Raw genomic sequence first — 18,917 nt, 5'->3', positions numbered from 1 at the left:
TGACCCTGGAGGGGACAAAGACCGTGTGTGTGTTGTCTTCTGATGTCACTGCAGAGCCTGGAACATAGTAGGTGCTCAGTAAACACTTGAACTGAAAGAACAAGTGAGTGAATGATGATCTACAGGGATGAGGCCACTGGGAGCTCAAGAATTTTGATCTCTGACTTGTCTGTGAAGCTCAGTTTATACAAAAGGAAACTTGCTCCAAGCCCCAGTGGCTCCCAGGGCCTCTGGGCAGCTCTGGCCTCGTGGGGGAGGGTCAGTGAGGGTTGGGCTAATGCTCTCCCCCCGCAGGTCTGCCTACCTCTCCAGCAATGCCAGGACTAGGGGCAGATGAAAAAATCTGCAATTTTCCCTGCCTCTCCAGGAGAAAATTCCCAGGCACTGCCAACTCCAGCCAGAGCTAATGAAAGCTCCTCCCATTGTAGTGGGTTCAATAGCAGCCCTCCCCCGCAAAGATAGCCATGTCCTAATCCCTGGAACCTGTCAATATGACCTTATTTAGAAAAAGGACCTTTGCAGATGTAATTACATTAAGGGTCTCAATATGAGACTATCCTGGATTATCAGGGTGGACCCTAAATACAATGACGGGTGTCCTTATAAGGAGAGACACAGACACAGAAAGAATAAGCCATCTGAGGACAAGGTCGAGATTAGAGGGATGTGGCAACAAGCCAAGGACACCAGAGTGCCCAGCAGCTGGAAGAGGCAGGAAGGATGCTCTCCTAGAGCCTGTGGAGGGAGCCCAGCCCTGCCCACACCTTCATTTTGGTCCTCTGGCCTCTGGAACTGGGAGAGAATGAACTTCTGTGGTTTTAAGCCCCCCAGTTTGGGGTGACTTGTTGCTGCAGCCCCAGGACACTCACACACAGAAGAAAGCTTCTGTGTGCGGCACGCAGGTGAGGGCGAGGCCCAGGGATGCCCAGAACTGCAGCCGGGATTCTCAGGGGGCAGGGGCATCTTGGAATGTGGGGACACATTTGGTTGTCACGATGACTGGCATCAGCTGAGTAAGGCTGCGATGTCACCCGCCCTGCAGTGCGGGGGACAGACGTGCTCCCCCAGAGACGGCCCTCTGTCCTGTGTGACTGCGAACATCCTGCCACACATTCAGGCACATTCTGAATGCTCTGAGCCCGGAGACCCTCCTTTGCCTCCACGTACAGACCCAGAGTATTCTTTACATGATTTTAAGGAGCACCGAAGTTTCCCAGAATGCAACCACCACACACATCAAAAGGAAGCTGTATTATTTTTGTCCCCAAGGTTGCAGAGAGCTGCTCACCATTTCAGAAAGTCACGTGCCCTCAAGGCCCAGAAGACACCTGTCTCAGCTCGCGTTGGCATCATGTTCCTGGTGATGCCCCAGGGCCAGGGAGGAGGGTGCCTTTGACCACCTCCTTACGTTTCCCAGTGAAGATGTACACAGACCAGCCTTTATCATAAGTAACCTTCCTCTGTGTTGCCTCTAAATCACACTCAGGGCACCACTCAAGTGTTTAGAACCATTGCTTTCGGCAGGCTATATTTTCTATGAAAATGTAGGTGCGTTGGAAGTGAGTTAAGGGAGCATTTGCAAATGTGTATTCGGAACTCGGGCTGTGCGTCTGGATGGTCAGGGGGCCTGCCCTAGAGCCCCGGCACTTCCTTCTCCTGCTCTCTGGCACCCTCCTCCCAGCCCAGCTTTCTCCAGCTGCCTCTGTCCTCCGGGGTGACCCCTCCTGCCCCGTCCCCACAGAGGATGCCGGTGCCCTCCTTCATGCTGATGGGGGATAGAGAAGAGGACCCAGGTGTGCGTCTCTCAGGGGCTCTGCCCTCGGCCCAAGGACACACCCATGGAGTCCTGGCCAGGGCCCTAGCTGCTGGCCTTTCTGGGCAACGTGTGAAAGCACACCGTGTTTTCACATCTGACCCTTCCACGCCCCTGGCCTAGACTTTGCTGGTGGAGACCCCCTGCTCCGGGAGCTTCTTGAAGGCCCAAGAGGACAGGGAAGGTTCTTTCATCACTGGACCTCACACATGGCCCAGAAAGTGCAAGCAAATAAGACAATCGTCTTCCTCTCGGACTTAGGACCCCTGTCCCCACCTCACTCAGGATGTCCTGAAGCTTCAGGCAACAGGGGTGTGTGGTGGGGAGGGTCCCCCCAGAGTCATGGAAAGGGCCCTGGCCTGGGGGTGAGGAGAGCTGGGTGGGGATCCACCTGCCCCCCGACTCTCGATGGCTGAGCCTCCCTCAGCATCAGCACCACCCCCTGCCCCCCAGGCCAGTTTTGAGAACGTGGAGAGTGAAGCATGGCAAGTCCTTCCTGGGCTACTTATTGGGGGAGGGTTGTGTTCCAGGGGGGCCTGGAGAGAAGCAGGCTGTCCTCGTGCAAAGGATGCTCCAGCTCATGACCTCCCCTTGGTGTGACTGCCCCCGAACACACACGGGGCCGCCGATGTGGCTCGTTAGGGGGTCTGGGTTTCCGGGGTAGGTCTGATTGCTGAAAGCCTTCCAGGGCAGAGAAAGGTCACAGAAGAGCGAGACAATTCAGGCTGGGTACCTGCACATCCTCATCCTAATACCTTCGGGGAGCATTCGAAGGACACAAAATAAGTAGCACGTTCCCAGCGCTGGCGCCATTCCGACCCCCAAGGTAGCCACAAGAGGAGGTGGACTCCATCATCAGCTCTGCCCTGGCATGCCGCAAGCTCCACCGGGGTCAACACGGTCAAGTCTCAGGACGGCCTCGCGAGGTGGAAAGCACTTCCCAGTTCTGCAGGCAGGGAAGCCGGGACTCCCCGAGGTCACGTGCACAGTCGAAGACATGCCACTGGCCCGCAGGCGGGCCTCCAGGGCCTGCGGCAGGTCCCGTCAAGGCAGGGGCTCTCCCCACCAGCCCCAGCTTTGTCTCCCACACAGCTCCCCAGACAGACTCGGCATCCCTGCTGCCAAAGGAAACTTCTGGAAAGGGAAGCCGCATCCTCTGTTATCACTGATCCTCACCTCCCAGCCACAGACTTCAGGGCAGAGAGTCGCTGAGCCACATCGAAAGCAAAGACCGGAGGTCTGGTCTTTCTTCCTGTCTGACCATGTGGCACGTCCATCACCCGGCAGTCGGGGCTGAGTCTCCGGAACTGGGCAGGGAGCTCTGGGGAGCCCTGACCTTCACTGGGAACCTACCTGCTGCAGAGGTGACGGCACTGTTTCTTCCTCAGGTGTAATCACTTGGGCCCTTTCACATTAGTCACTGTAACCCAGGACCACTCCTGGGCAGGGGCGGGGGACAGAACGGGTAACGTCTCACCCCAAACAGAGGCTCTGAAACCCCGTTGCCAGCAACCACCCTGATGACCCCAGAGCCTGCCTGCGCCCGGGAACTGCTGGGCCCACTGCCTGGCCCCCCGGCTGGCAGGCAGGCTGTTGACGCTGTAAGCGGGGAATGCCAAAGCTCTCCAGGGCTCTCCTTTCACTGATGACAAAACAGGAGGGAAACGGCACCAAGGCCGCCCTTCTGGTGCTCGGCAGAAGGACACATGCCTCTCACGTTGCTGTATCAGTTCAGAGCTGGACCAGGGACCCCAAGGGTTTTCTCTTCCAGATCCTGTTCTAGACGTGAGAACACAGTCCCGGGGTCACCTCCCCGGGCTCCCTCTACCAGGCAGGCCTCTGGGCTTCCAGCAGCGCTGGCCTCCCTGGCCTCTGCCCCTGTTCACCCTCCCCATCCATCAGGACTCTCCTCATTTGCCCCTCCTCCTCCATCTGTGTTTCCAGAATAACACCTGAGCTATTATTGCCTACGTGGTGTTTGTGACATTTCCTCTCGCACCCTTCCCTGTCTGGCTTTCCCAAAGAAGATTTTTAAGCTCCTTGTAAAGAGGGCACAGGGATGGGTTTTCCAGCCCCTGGCCCCTCCCCGCCCCAAGGTGCAGCATTTAACGTCAACTAAGGAGTGGATCGTTCGCTGTGCCATTGATCAGAAGCCAGAAACTCTGAGACCAGTTCTCTTAACATAGTCAAATAAAAATTCTAAAAATGATGTTCTGTCTCATATTTAATTTCAACACTTAAAATCATTCCCTGTGAGTGGATGAAACCATATACCACCGTATATCAAAAGCATCTGTGAATGCGGTTCCCGTGGAGGGGAGATGCATCCTGCAGGGGTGTGTCTCCTGCAGCCCCCCAGGCCCCGGATCACTGGCAGCCCCACCGGCACCCTTAGAGGACACTGGTTTCCAGATCGAGGAGGCATCAATTCAGGTCTCTTCCTGTATCTTCTGAGGGCCTGGGGAGGACAACAGCCCAGGGTGGGTGGAGGGCCACCGCTCACAGGTAGAAAGCACAGGAGGACGGCCACCATGGTTTGGGATAAGAATTAAAGAAACTTCCTGATCCCGAAGGGCTCTTAGAAGAGGAATGAGGCCCTGAGGGAAACAAAGAGCTTAAGAAGCACTAAATGCAGTAAGTTGGAGCAGGAAGCATGTGAAGGGAATAAAAGGAAGCCGGTGATGGAGTCATCTCCAGGTGAATCCAAGTCCGGCTTTAATGAGTCAGCCCATTTATCCACTTGGTGTGAACACAGCTTTGCTCAGCAAAGGCAGGGGAGCGCTCAGGGAGGCTGGACAGGTCCCAGCACCATCAGCAGACACACACAATCCCGCCTGTGGCCAGGACAGGTGACCCTCCGGAACCAGAGCTGGCAGGACAAGCCACACCGCATCCATACGGGAAGTCCCAGTGAAGACCCCGAAGACCAGCCTCGCTGTCTGCAGAGTTTAGGATGTTGAGGAAAAGCTCCACAAGCTCACTTGTTCGTTGATGCTCTTATCCCAATTAAGCCACTCAAAAATTTGAAGTTCGTGAGTCATTTGCTTCAAATATCTTTAAATTAAGGACGGATTCATTTCCCTGGCAGCAAACACCCAGCAAGTTAATTAAAAGGGGCTCAGCATTTAAACCGCCATCGCAGCTTTAAACAGAAGGGGAGGAACGTGTCTCTCTCCGTTACGTCTGCTTCTCTCTCCCTTCCCCTCCGATCCTGGCATTTAGAAACTACTCCATCACCGTGGGACTTGATCCCAAGGTCTCCCCGCTTCCAGTTCAGGTCATCTGACCAGCAGGGTGAGAGAAGACGACACCAGCCCGTCCCACCAAGAGGACACTGAAGGCCCCCTGGTGACAAGGACAAAGGAACCTGGAAATCATCCTTGGAAACGCGTGAGTGGATTCCAGTGTAAAAATTACCAGACAGAACTGGGAGAACATCTGAGCCATCGCATCCTTGAGCTGCTGGTTGTCACAGATCTGTGACTGATCCAGATGGGGACACATCTAGAATGACAATGGGGACCTGGGCCCTCCTGGGCAGTGCACCTTCCCGGAGTTGTGAACACAGGCAGGTGGGGAAAGTGTCAGATGTGTCTGTGCAGGCAGGAGCCGGGGGCCAGCAGGCAGGGTCGAGGAACGTCAGGTCTGGGAAATCTTTACTGAGCGCTAACTGCAGGCCAAATGCCCAGGAGATCCTGCAGTGGGCAAACGCGGGGACTGAAACCAGCTGGCTTAAAGTGCCCACAGCTCCCTTTACGAGGTTTAAGATTAAAGCCCAGGAAATGACTTTCCATTTTTCCGTTTTTCTCCTGGGAGACACTGTAATTCCAGACTCAGAATACAACCAGCAAGAGAGCTGTCACCGGAGAACAGCGCTTCACTGTGGTGAGCCCTCTTTTCCGGAACTCAGGTGAAGTGCTGACCGTCTGACGCTCAGTCTCTGCCAGCACCGTGTGAGGCTGCAGCTCAATGCCTTGGTGAACCCGAGCCAGGCGGTTTTCCACCCCAAGCAGCTCCTGGCTAAGCATCATCTACACCTCTGCTCGGAGCACCAAGGTCAGGGATGAGAGTGTGGGACCTCATCAAATGATGTCACCATGGAGCAGTAAGCCGGTGACAGCAAATCATCACAAGGACAATCACCAACATTGTCATCACCATCACCACCATCACCAGTACCACCAGCACCGTCATCTCCACCATCATAATTACCACCGTCTACACCATCTCCATCAAGACCATCACCAGCACCATCATCTCCAACATCACCACCACCATCATCGTTATTGTATTAACAGCAGCAAACATGTCCTGAGGAACTTTCATGTGCCAGGCACTGAGCACCTGGTATGTACTATCTCACTGAATCTTTACAACATTATGAGATTTTTAATTCTGTAATTCCCACTGAGGCACAGAGATAAGAAGGAAGCTGCCCAAGTTCACGCAGCTAATACAGATGAAGCCAAGAATTGGCAGGCAGGCTGCAGCACGCTCAACTACCACACTAAAACTAGAGAGATTTCCCAACCGCTCTATGTGGAGCGTGACTCCTGCTCCACGTCAAGTGGGCCCTTAGACAATTCCAGCAGCTTTTCCATTTAATGTTAGCTCCTGACAGATTTCAGAGTGCCCCAGATCACCAGCCACCTGCCCTTTCTACACCCACCAATGCCTGTGCTATGGACAGACAGGAATGTTTAGACATTCCCCTTCTAAACGTTTCTCTACAGAAGCAAAAATAAAACAACTTCCCAAATCTGATTCCGAAGACACTTCTTTTGACCACAGAATTGACTTATCAAATTCTTCATATCACTTCCTAAAGCCTTCATTCCAGACTTTGGGGCACCCCCCAGCTGTGAGTGGGCAAATCTGGGCCTGTTTGTCCTTGATGCCTGTAACCCTCTCCTCAGAGTCACTCTTGCTGGGTATAAAAACATCTGGCACGGATAGAGGATTCTTAGTTGCCAGGCACCGTGTTTTGTACTTGGGGTTGATTTACTGAGACTTCACAGCAACCATTTAGGAGAGATATTTCTAAACTTTCATAAATGAAGAAAATGTAGCCAACAGAGAAGAGAACTTTCCCAGGGTCAGCCAGCTACGTGCAGCAGAGCCCAGATTCACACGCAGATCTGCAGCCTGGAAGCACGTACCGCTCACCGTGGTGCGCAAGGCCCCCCAGACCACAGCTCTGGGATCCCCAAGACCGCCCTTGCTACCTTAAATCCTGTCGGAGAAGGGTGAGTAGTAGTCATACTCCAATGAGTTGGGGGCCTAGGTCTACATCTGCTGACTAGGGGGGGATCAGCAGGACCCCTGCCTGGGCTCTCAGTGCCCTGGGGCTTGGATCACTTATGTAGGACCAGCTGAGCTTTGATGACCCCGGTTAGGGGAATCAGCATTTCCTCTCTTTCCTTGCCTTGAACTCGAAGCTGAGGACCACTGGCTGCCCCTACTCAGCATCCAGCATCACTTCCCAGAATGAACATTTCTCTGCGTTAGAAACAAACACACATACTTACCCCCTTTTAAATCTGTTGTGCTAAACAAATTAATCTAGCAGCAGATTATATTATGAAGAACCATAAATCTTTTCCAAGATAAGCATCTGTCAGGCTGGATTAGCAATATCCAGTGTACTATGAATTAATTTGCTAAGCCTTATAATGCTGTCCCGGGCATTTAACTTTAGTAATAACAAATGTAATTTGGAAGAAATGGGAACTCGTTTTCTCATCCATGTCTATATAGTAAGTGACGTAGGCAGAGGAGATGACAATAAATGAACGCACCACTAAATTCTATTATGATGATGGCTTGCGAGTTTATTGAGGTAAAAACGAATGCTTTGTAAACTGCTCTTGGGCGCCTGGTACAGAGAAGATGAATGGCAGGGTCTGTGTGTCTCTAGACCCCAGAAGGGGGCTATGTGGAAGACAGCTGAGGCACAGACCTGCAGACCCTCTCCCGTGACACCCCCAAGCTCACAGCCTCCGTCCCTCCATCCCGGCCCCCGGCCCCTGGCGTTGAGGTGGAGCTTGGCTTTGCTTCCACAGATATGTTGCTCTCAAGGGAAGAACCACGCAGAATAAAAACCGCAGTTCTCTTATCCAGGTGAAGGAAGGAAGTAGGTCATGGAACAAGGGCCACCCACTCCCTGGAAACCTGTCCAACTACTGATCATACCCTGCCTGTTGGCCGGGATACAGAACGTGGTGCACACACGGAGTGCAAGGGACAGCATGGCAACCTGGCTGCGGAGGGACCCTGACGAGCAGTTCTCTCTGTCCTCCGGGTTCTGTAGAGGATCCGTGTCAGGTCCAAACCCTGAGGAAGTGGAGAAGCAAGCCGGGGGTGGAGGAGGCTGCATGGTGCCCCCACCCCTTTGGGCTCATGCCCTGGAACTTGCATCCTGTTTTGCAAGTCAGCAAATACCGCTGCCAGTTTAGGATGTGCAGGCACGGACACAATCTGTAAACCTGGGAGTCATGGTGGGGCATGGGGCCATGGCTTGTTCACAGAAGCCAAGGATGCTGGCAGTGGGTGGGAACACAGGGGTCCAGGATTCTGGCTGTCCCCTGGCCGGCCTGAAGCTGGGTACGTGCAGGGGGCCTACCAGCGAAGGGACAAGCTTTGGCCTGGGAGATTTTCAAGGGCTACTCCTTTCGAAGCAATTGGAGGAGTTACAGGAGGAGAAGGAACAACAAGACGACGTTGCAGCAAGATATTCCAAAGCCAAGAAATGCTAGTTGTCTACACACACCTAGAATAACACGGGCAGGAGAACCGAAGCCATCTGTCAGATCTCCATCCTCCAAACACCTCCTAACCCATCTTCAGGGACAAGACACCCCTCACCTGAGTCAGTGTGCAAAGCCCCAGCTAACACCACAGGAAACTCCTCCTGATACACGGCCTCCGGCTCTCCTGCTGTTTGAGGTAATTGCTAATTCTAGGCCAGTCTGACAGTTGCCCCTCCTTAGGGCCATACCCTTGAGGGTTTTTGAAGACACCACATACCCTGTCTCTATCAGCAGATGTGCCCACATCTAACTCCCAGGCTGGCCCAGGAGCTGAAGTTCTGCCATTCAGGAAGATGTTTCCCTGTGTCTGGTGGGGCTCAGACACCCCTACACAGGCAGGGTGGGTACAGTGCCCACTTCAGGGCCACCTCTAGGGAGAGACCCTCTCCCTGCTCCCTTCCAGCAGCTAGAAGAGCCTGGCCCTTCCTTGCAGAGCACAACCCAGATTTGTCAGGACATATACACGTGCAAGTTCACAGACACACAGCGCCCCATCTTCCCGTGAGGGGCTGTGGCTTTAGGTTCCCTGATGGGAAATGAAGAGTCTCACGAAACGGCATCACCCAGGCACAGCTCAGCATCCCTCCTAAGCCACACACCCCCCCCAAAAAATATCCCCCCAACCCAGCACCAACCAGAAAAGAGGTGGGCGTACCTGAGGTCTCCCCCAGAACCCGCGGGGGCTTGCTGACTTTGCCACTGTCTCTGCTGGGGCTGGTGGAAGGCTCCGTTGTGCTTACCCCAACCGGTTTCCCACTCCTGGGGTCCAGGGGCTCGGTGAGCCCCTGAGTCTGCAGTGTCACGGAGGTGGCCGTGGTGGCGGTGGCGGTGGCAGTGGCCACAGCTGTCTTCCGTGTTTGGAAGATGGAGACCGTGGTGGGGCCATAAACGCCTGGAAATGTATTGGATTCCGGGGCCTCCTCCTCCCCCGTGGGCCCCCAGGCAATGAACTCCGTCTCCGTGGTGGGCCTGCTGCCTTGGAAGTCAAAGCTGTTGAAGGCGGGCCCCTGCAGGTGCCTCTTCCCCCTCCGCAGGAGGGCCTGCTGGTCCGTGGGAGCTCCACTGCCCCCCGCAGAGGATGAGGGGCCCAGGGAAGGGCTGGATTTGGCAGCAGCTGGGGGCTTGGCCAGCCCCCCTTTGGGCCCCAGAGCGGCCACCTGGTCCCTGGGTCTGTGCGCCCGTCGGGCCCGGGGACTCAGCATCTGCCCGTGACTGTGACCACGCTCCAAGCGGGGCGGCCGGGGGCTCCACACGGGCGCTGGGACCCGGGCGGGCTGTCCGCTCTTAAAACTCCACAAGCGGGGTGGCCGGTGGGGCAGCCGGGGCAGCAGCCGGAACTCGGGGCCCGGGCCCAGGGACTCACACGCGGGCAGATCCAGGGCGAGCTGAAACATGGCTATAAGGATCCAAGCATGGCTTCCTAGAGAGCAGCCGGGCCAGCGGATGAACATGGAACTGCGTGGGAGAGAGAGAAAAGCATCAGTGGGGGGACCTCTGCCTGGGGGGCGCTCTCCACCCCCAACCAGGACGAGGAAATGCTCTTCTTGTAATGAACGCTAATCCTAGCTTCCAAAGGGGAATGAAACCCTTCGTTAGTTCACTTCAAAGGCCGACTCGAGCGCGGTCTGTTAGCATCTTAGAAACACAGGCCGAACCACACGCGCTCAGGACCCGGCTTCACCTCCAAGGAGCTTGCCTGCACATGGCCGGCTGAGGACAAAGCGTCCGCTTACAGGAGGGAAACCGAGTCTCCAAAGCCCACATCTGTCAGCTGAAGAGATGACCTCACGGGCCTTCCATCCCCGCTTTGCTCTGACCCTTAATAAAACGGAGGCACCAAGAGGGGAGGGAACGGCAGGGCTGGAACGTGGTCCACACCCTGGGTCCAAGGCCCGGGCACTTCCCTCTAGGTCACAGACGTTCGCGGTCTGAGGTGGGTGATGCTAAGCCTGCAGCCTGCAGTCCTGAGGTTTGGAGGGACAGGGGTTTCAGCCTGTGGGGCTTCACGTGGAGCAGAGTCCCAGCATCTACTGCTCCGGGCCGGGTCCCGCGCTCTGCCAACCCCACCCTCTGCCGCCTCGTATCTCAGTTGAATGTGCCGATTTGAAAGCAGGCTCATGGCCTCAGATGCCGTTACACATACACGGGGAAAGCTGCTGGTCTGTGGCCTCCTCTGGATCTCGCTCAGGAAAAGACACGCTGCGGGGAAGCTGAAAGTCAATCAAGGCGCTCACTCTGCCCAAGTGCTTGTTCTGCCGATACTTTTCTCCCGTGCAGGTGCTGGGGAGGCTGGGGAGGGCACACCCGCACGGCCTGGCGAGGGCAGCGAGGCTGAGCGTGCCCTGGGCCTGGCAAGGATAGAGCCAGGGGAGGATGCAGTGCACATGGAGGGTGGGGGGACCCGGGCCCCGCGCCCTGCCACCGGCTTAGGTAACTGAGGACCTGGGACAGGCGCCCTTCAAAGCCAGAGCTCCTCAGCAAGGCCATGTCTAGAAATTGACACGAAGCCAGAGCTTAGGGATGGTCGCAGGTGGGGGGTGGGAGAGCATGTGTGTTGCACTGAGTCGTCAGCCCAGAAACACTGTAGAACCAGGCCTGGGGAAGCGGAGTTTGGCAGGTTTTCCTCCAAGGGTGTCACGTGACTTTAAAAGGGACTGAATCAGTCCGTGTCTGTGTGAGTGTGTCCACGTGCCTGGGGCTGACTTTTCCCTCACTGACACTTAGGAACGTGCTGTCCCCCCAGCATGTTGAAAGGAAGAAACTTGTATTAATGAGCGCTAATTGCCGAAAAGGACAAATCCTCAAATAATAAGGCCCCAGTTTTTCAATCAGAACGCAAGTGCTTGGCTGCAGAAATTAGGAACCGCTCATTATGCTAATGCCTCCGCACCAAGAGGCTGCCGGTGCGCGATTTCTCTGCACGGCCAGCCCTGCGTGCTGCAGGGTCCAGGCCAGCCTCGCTGCACACAGAGATTTAGGTCAGCGCGAGGTGCCCCCAGGAGCACACCAAGGGCGGCTCCTCTGTGGCCACAGGTGGCCCAGGGAGGGGGATGCTTTAGAAGCTCAAGTTCTCCCACCTCTCTATGCATTTGGACGCGAGTCCAGCCCTCAGGGAAATGAGATGCTGCTTCCAACAGGTGTGGTGCCTCGGCCTGGAGGGCACCACTGGTCACCATCAGGTACCACAAGGCACTGCTGAGCACCCCCATGCCTCACCAGGTTTCACCATGCCCCACTAGGCACCCCCATGCCTCACCGTGTCCTCCCAGGCTTCACCAGGTCCCACCACCTCACCAGGCCTAATCAGATCCCACCAGACCCCACGAGTTACTACCAGGAACCCCCAGACCTCACCAGGTATTATCAGGTTTCACCAGGTAAGAACAGGTCCCACTAGGCACCACCAGGCCTCACCAGGCCCCCGCCCCCCGGTACCACTAGGCCTCAACAGGCACCCCCAGGCCTCACCATGTACCCCCAGGCTTCACAGGGCACCACAGGTCTCCCTATACCCCACCACCTCACCAGGTCCCACCATACCCCACCAGCCACCACTAGGCTCCACCAGCTACTACCAGGAACCCTCAGGCCTCCCCAGGTACCTGCAGACTTCACCAGGCCTCACCAGGCACTCCCAGGCACCACAAGCACATCAGGCCTCACCAGGCCCCGCCAGGCATCACTAGACTCCACCAGGTAGTACGAGGCTCTGCCAGGCAGGCTGAGCGAACGGTAGTCACACACACACCTGCCTGCCACCACCACCTGGAGCGGCATCGCCCCAGGAAATTACAACAGGGCCTGTGCCTGCCCGCCCCGCACTTCACATGCAGGGTATTTCTGCCATTTTCCACCAATCGTGAGCTGTAATTGGTTACCATGGAAACCCTTCTCTTTCCACGCCACCCAGCTGTTATGCAGAGAAGCCAACCCGTCGCAACAGCGGGGAGAGCTAGATTTGTTTTTCCTCTTCAAGTCCATTTTCTTTCTTTTTGAACGGGTAGATTTGTTCACAGAGGGAAAATACAGAGGCAGGTGAACAGGTCAGGACAGAGGCTCCACCCACACCCAGGAGCCGGGAAATGCGGGGCCTGGGCGGGGGAGCAGAGAGAGGCCCTCCCATAGGGAGGTCAGGGACCGATTCCGTGGCCTGCAGGGGACCCATCATTGGTCTCTCTACAGGGGCCAAAGGCCCCAAACCCTCTGCTCTGCCACCAGGCCTGCTGCCTCTGTGTGCAACCTGGACCTTCCTGGACTCCTGTGTGGGATCCCCCGGGGTGAAGACGCATCTTGGTGTGAGAGGATTCAGCCACATCTGCGAGGACCGTGTGAGGGGCAGCCAGTGACCTCTGTCCTCATCCCTCCAGCTAGTCCTGAAACCAGGCAGGACCCCAGGAACACTCTGCAGTGTCCCTCTGACACTGCTAAGCACAGGGCTGGGAAGCCCCCAACTCCACACTCATTTCACGGTTAAGAGGTTCTCGGAGGACCACTCACAGATCCTCTCACCCAGGAAGGCATCCACGGTGCCATCAGCCATTTTTCAAGATGGCAGAGGACCCCACACATCTGCAGGGGAGGCCCTCAGAGCCACTAACCATCAGAGCCAGCGGGTAACACGCCAAGGAGGCCAGGCCATGGCGCAGGCCGAGTGTGGCCGGCTTCCCCAAAACTCTGGGGCATCCGCAGACGCCTTACGAAAGTGCCGCCGCTTCAGCCCCACGAGGATGGCTACAAGCAAACAGAGGGACAATTCCGAGTGCTGGCGAGGATGTGGGAAGACTGCAAGTCTCGGGCATCGTTGGTGGGAATGTGAAACAGTGCAGCCATCAAACAGTTTGGAAGTTCCTCAAAGTGGACCCAGAAATTCCACTCTTGGGTGCAGAAATGCGTACACGAATGTTCACAGCAGGATTATTCCTAACAGAGGAAACTGGAAACAATCTCCGTGTCCATCAGCTGATGAGTGGGTAAAGAAGGGTGGTCCAGCCCTACAGTGGAACGTTATTTGGAAAGAAGTGCTGATGTACATTACCACGTGGATGGACCCTGAAAACGTCACGGAGAAGCCAGTCACAAAAGGCTACAGGCTGTACGATTCCGTTTACAAAACATGCCCAGAAGCAGTCGATCCACAGGGATAGAAAGTAGATTGGTGGCTGCCGGGGGCTGGGGGCAGGGGGCTAGGGAGTGACTGCTAATGGTCACAGGGTTTCCTTTAGGGGTGATGAGTGTTCCGGAATTAATGGTGGGGACAGTTACACAACCCTGTGAATACATTAAAAACACTGACCTCTACACTTCAAAGGCGTGGATTTTAGGGTATGCAGTTTAGATCTGAAGAGGTGGATGTGTGCCGGGGTAGTGGGTAGACAGACTTGGGGCACACTGCATCGCGTCCTAATTCTGTTCCCTGTCCCTGTCAGGTGGGAGGAAAGAAAGGATGCTGGGGCCACAGCCGGCCTTGGCAATGGACGTGCAGTGGAGACTTTAGATTGGTCCACACGATCCTTGCCTGAGTGCCCGGCTGCCGCGTCTACACCCTGTGACAGACGGGCCCCGGATGGCTCCCCCTCAGCAGCATCCCAGCCTAGACTTTCAAATGAAGAACAAAAGCTCCCAGCCACCCCCCACCCCACCTGATTGCTCCCAAATTGGGAACTACTGTTCCATCCCACTTTATTTTCTAGTTGGCAGGCTTTTTGCTTCTCTCCCTTTTAAACTTTTATTGAAATCCTTTTTCCCCAAGAACAGCTTAATAAGATTCAGCAAATTGAGATTCAATTTGATACCTTCTGTATATTTTCTTCACTGAAGAAAATCACTGTCAATTAAGGGAGACAAAGACATCCCTTCCACTTAAGGGTGCGCTTTTCTCCGAGCAAGGAGTTTGCAGGGCTGCCTTCTGCAAGCAGCTGGCATCCACTTGCCAGAGCACTGGGGCTGGGCCAGAAGTTTATGCGGGAGTCTGCACGGCCCAGAGGCCATCCCCGAATCTCCAGGACGGGGCAGAACCTGAGCGGTATCCAACAGGTGGCCAGCCTGTCCCAGCCCTGCCACTAGCAGTGACAAGCACCCCATGTACAACCCCAGCACTGGATGACAGAGGAAGACCCTCACCCGTGATGTCTCTCTTGGGCTTGCCATCAGCTTGTTCGGGGGACAAGCCACAGTGGGAACAATTCTGTTTGACGTTGGCCTGAGCGTGGGCTTGTTGCTTCCTCTCCGCAAGCCCCAGGTTCCCAGCCTTGTACGAGGTGGTTGGAGCAGGTGGCACTGAGGTCTCCTCATCTTCTAAGAAGAACCGTGCATCTGTGACCAATAATGGATAGGGTACAGCCTGAAATGACTCCGAGGACGCAGGTGGGACAGACACAGATGTGCTTCCTCCAGCACAGAGCTGGCTCTGGGGGAGTCCGTGTTCCTGTGTGGACATCATCAACCCCTACAGACATGGGCATCTCTTCACCTGGGGCCCCTGCTGAGTCCACCTGCCCTCCTCAGCATGATCCGGTGTCCAGAAGCCCCTTGATTCCACCCCACTTCTGTTGGTTTGTTTGTTTAAATAAGCTTTTCTTTTTAGAGCAGTTTTAGATTCATAGAAAAACTGCATAAGGGCACCGAGAGGTCCTGTGTACTCTTCTCCCAGATGCCTCGATGTGAACATCCCACATCACCATGGTGAGCTTGTCAAAACTTAGGGAAAGCACGGGTCCATGACCATGAACCAGATTCCATACTGTATTAGGGTTTCACCAGTTTCCTCTCCCAGCATCCCACATAACATTAGTCATCACGTCTCCTCGGGACCCTCTGGGCTGTGATGGATGCTCGGACTTGCCTTCTTTCGATGACCTTGTCAGTTTTCAGGAGGACAGATCAGGTAGTTTGTAGGCTGTCTCTCTACTGGGATTTGTCTGGTGTTTTTCTCATGGTTAGACTGGGGTGATGGGTTCTTGGGAGGAACTTCAGAGGTGCAGCCCTCCTGTCACATGGTATCGGGGTGCCTGATGTCAACACGACCCACCTCTGCCGATGACCTCAGCCACCTGTGGGGTCCTGTCTGCCAGCCGTCTCGACTGAAAAGTGATGCCCCTCCCCTTCCTGCACTCTCGTCTTAGGAAGCAGGACCCCAAGCACAGCACACACTCTGGGGGGAAAACCCACTTTGCTTTTAACTCCTCAAACCTCACCAGTTTTGCAGTCAAGCCATGGAATGGGACAAATCTAAGGAAGCCACTGTCCCAGGCGAAGAGGATGGTGGGTGACAGGCAGGACTTCCCCTTCCTTTCAGACCTATGTTCCAAGTGCGCTCGGGGTGTGGGCTGGCAGCGAGAAGCTGGGGTGCTCCAGCCGCGGGATCTGCACTCAGCGAGCTGGAGGGAAGAAGTCATGAGATTTGCTCTCAGGATGTTCAGAGGTGCCCCGTCTCCTAGAGCCTGACAGGGTGACGCTGCTCTTCATGAAGCCCAGAGACCAAGGGGCGGCAGGCTTGGGGTCCAGGATGGATGGAGGAGGCAGCAAGCCTTCTGAGGACAAATCCTGGACCCCAAAGCTGCGACTAAGGGGAGACGGCGGCCACACTCAACTCTGACCTTTGGGCAAAGTGAAACTCCCAGTAGGTGAGCCTTTGTTTCACCACCACGTCTTCTCCTGACAGAAGACACATCCCACCAGGAAGAGACATTCGGTTCTAGGTGAGAAGGGAGAGCTCGGTGCCCGGTGGGGGAAAGGTCCTGGTATCCCTGATTCCGTGTTGCCCCAAGGTCTCTGCCCTGGAGAGAGCGAGACGCGGCCTTCCAACACCATGAGATATCCATCTCCCCCCACCCTCCGTACAGGACCCTCTGGGGCCCAGGAGCACTTGGGGGTGCCCCCAGCCCCCCATCACCAACAGGACAGTGCAGCAGGGGCAGAGACCCGCCCTCCCCTCTCACGGACACGGGTGGCTCAGCCTCTATCCCCCAGCACCAGCTCAGGAAGGGAGCAGAGCACGCGCTCTCTTCTGGAAAGCAGTAACTGGTTCAATTTTCCTAGTGAAACAAACGCAGCTGTGAGTCACTCGAACGGTGCTCCCAGACCGATGTCACCGTGATGTCCTGTAGAAGCAGCTCCACACTTGGCCCCAGGACTCGCGGGGATGAAAGCATCCCTCCCTTTCAGGAGAGGCGCTCTGGGTGCCTAGGTTTTGGTCACCTACGGCCCCAGTGGATGTCGGGCGCACACGTGGTTTCTGACACAGAGAAGGAGCGGTTCAGGAAAGAAACCTCCAACGTGACCAGATGTCTCTGGCTACCCTCCTTCCCGGAACGTGGGGTCAGCCCCGGGGGCGGGGGTCCTATTGACACCCTCCTACTCCTGGGTGCAGTAGGTGAAGCACAGGCAAACCGGTCTCCTGACAGACCCCTTTGTCCTGGAGCATCTGTGGGTGGGTGTCTTCATCCCAAACCCTCATTGCCCAGGCGTGGACAACAAGAGACCCACAAAGGAAGGGGCCTGGCTGGGGTCACCACGAGTCCAGTACTCAGGGACTTAAGATCTCTGTGCTCAGAAACTAGGTCCCAACGCCCCTAGACCTGTGGGGACAGGGACACGCTAGAAAAAGCAGAGCAAGGACAAACCCTCTATAACCTGTAACCACGGTGACTCCACTCCCTGGACAGTCTGAACAGAGGCTCCGCCTACGGGGAGGCGGCTGGGTGGGCACTGGACCTGAGCAGGTGTGATCCACGCCCCTCCCGACCTCATCCAGCCGCCAGGGCCCTGCAGGTCCCGGGGAATTACTTCATAAGCTCTTGCAGAAGACAATAAGCCCTGGCATGTCAGTGAGGCTGTACAGTCCACACAGTGCATTCACACCATCGATGCTCGCACAGGGGGAATCATGCCCCCACGGGACGTTCGGCAAGGTCGGGAGACATTCCTGGTTGTCAGCAGCTGGGGATGGAGGCACTGCTGCTGGCATCTAGTGGGCAGAGCCAGGGAGGCTGCAAAACATCCATGTGCACAGGACAGGCCTCCACAGACTTATCCTGCCCCAAAGGTCCACAGGGCTGAAGCCAAGAAACACTCTTGCACACGGAGGGTCTGCTCCTCCTGGGGCCTGGTGAGGTGGGAATGACCATCTTTATCCCCAGGAGGAGAGAGACTTGGAGATGACTAATCCACACAGGCTCCAGAAGCGGCCTTGTGTGGTGGTGACCTCAGGGGCTCAGGGCTGGCTAATTGACTTCCAACCTGCTAGCCGCGTGAGCTTGGGCAATCAGTGGAACCTATCTGAGCCTCAGTTTCCCCACCTGTAAAATGGGCTGAACATGGGTACCCACACCACAGTGTGTCACGGGGACTCCATGGTGAGTGCTTTAGGCTCGGCTCCCAGCCGTGGTCCCTCCACTCCCACCGTGGCTGTGGATGGCACCCAGGGGCCCATCTTCCTTCCCCAGGAGCTCCAGAGTGGAGCGTCTGCAGAACTCGGAGCACGGGGGCTGGTGCTCACAGGCTTCACAGGTGCTTGGAGGAGACTGAAGGATAGCAACGTGCTGGCATTCTGGTTGCCTGGGCAACGCGCCCGCAAGCATTCCGGAGGAGTGAAGTGGTGACAAGCGGTGGGTGGGTAGCCTTGTGGGTGGGAACGCTCTCTCCCCTGGAGTGGGGAGCAGGGCTTCTGCGTGTCTGATGCTACAGCCCCTGCCGACGTGGCCAGGTCCCCACTGCCCTCTTGCAGCCCTGCTGCTGCGGGACAGCAGACAGGCCATCCAGAACGGCAGCCCCCAGCCACCAAAGTGCCCCCAGCCCAGCTGGTCCTCTGAGAGGCTCAGCTACTGACCCCCCAACGTGGTGTCTGTTCCCTCTCTGGGCAGCACCCAGGATGTGACCAGCAGCTGCCCCAGCGGCTGAGCAGCCTCCTTGGGTCTGCCAGCCCACCTTGCCAGGTACCCTGGGCCATCCTTCCCATGCTTCCATGGGCAAAGTCAATTCTGCAAATTCCAGCCAGTGGTTCTCAGCCCAGGCCTCCCATGAGAACCACCTGGTTGGGGGAAAGGATGGTTACAAAACTCTGAGCCTCAGCTCCACCGCAGCAGGCCCACTCATCAGCATCTTTAGGGAGGAGGCCCAGCATCAGTAACGTTTCAGGAAGCTCCCCAGAGGCATCCAGGGTTGAGAGCTGAGGAACGTCTCCTGTCCCTCACGGGGACCCAGTTTAATCCTATTTTATGTCCATTTTTAACAAGAGATATAGGATGGGTTCGGTGGGGCAGAAGGGATGTTGTAGACCAGTGACCCTTCAGCACACA

At 56.1% G+C, this 18,917-nt stretch overlaps 1 protein-coding gene across 1 annotated transcript in view; it reads right to left on the bottom strand.

Annotated features, from left to right (window-relative positions):
* Positions 1–10,077, bottom strand: part of AJAP1 (adherens junctions associated protein 1) — a 62,182-nt gene extending 52,105 nt beyond the window's left edge. Inside the window, exon 1 of the mRNA XM_032604188.1 lies at positions 9,278–10,077. Within this exon, the coding sequence (XP_032460079.1) occupies positions 9,278–10,073 (796 nt within the window). The 5' untranslated portion in view covers positions 10,074–10,077. The remainder of the gene's footprint in view (positions 1–9,277) is intronic.
* Positions 10,078–18,917: the final 8,840 nt, after the last annotated feature.

Source organism: Phocoena sinus, chromosome 1, assembly GCF_008692025.1.
Source record: "Phocoena sinus isolate mPhoSin1 chromosome 1, mPhoSin1.pri, whole genome shotgun sequence".
In the NCBI taxonomy this organism is placed as follows: Eukaryota; Metazoa; Chordata; class Mammalia; order Artiodactyla; family Phocoenidae; genus Phocoena; species Phocoena sinus.
Note: the sequence above shows the minus strand (reverse complement) of the source record. Positions and strands in the feature narration are given on the sequence as shown.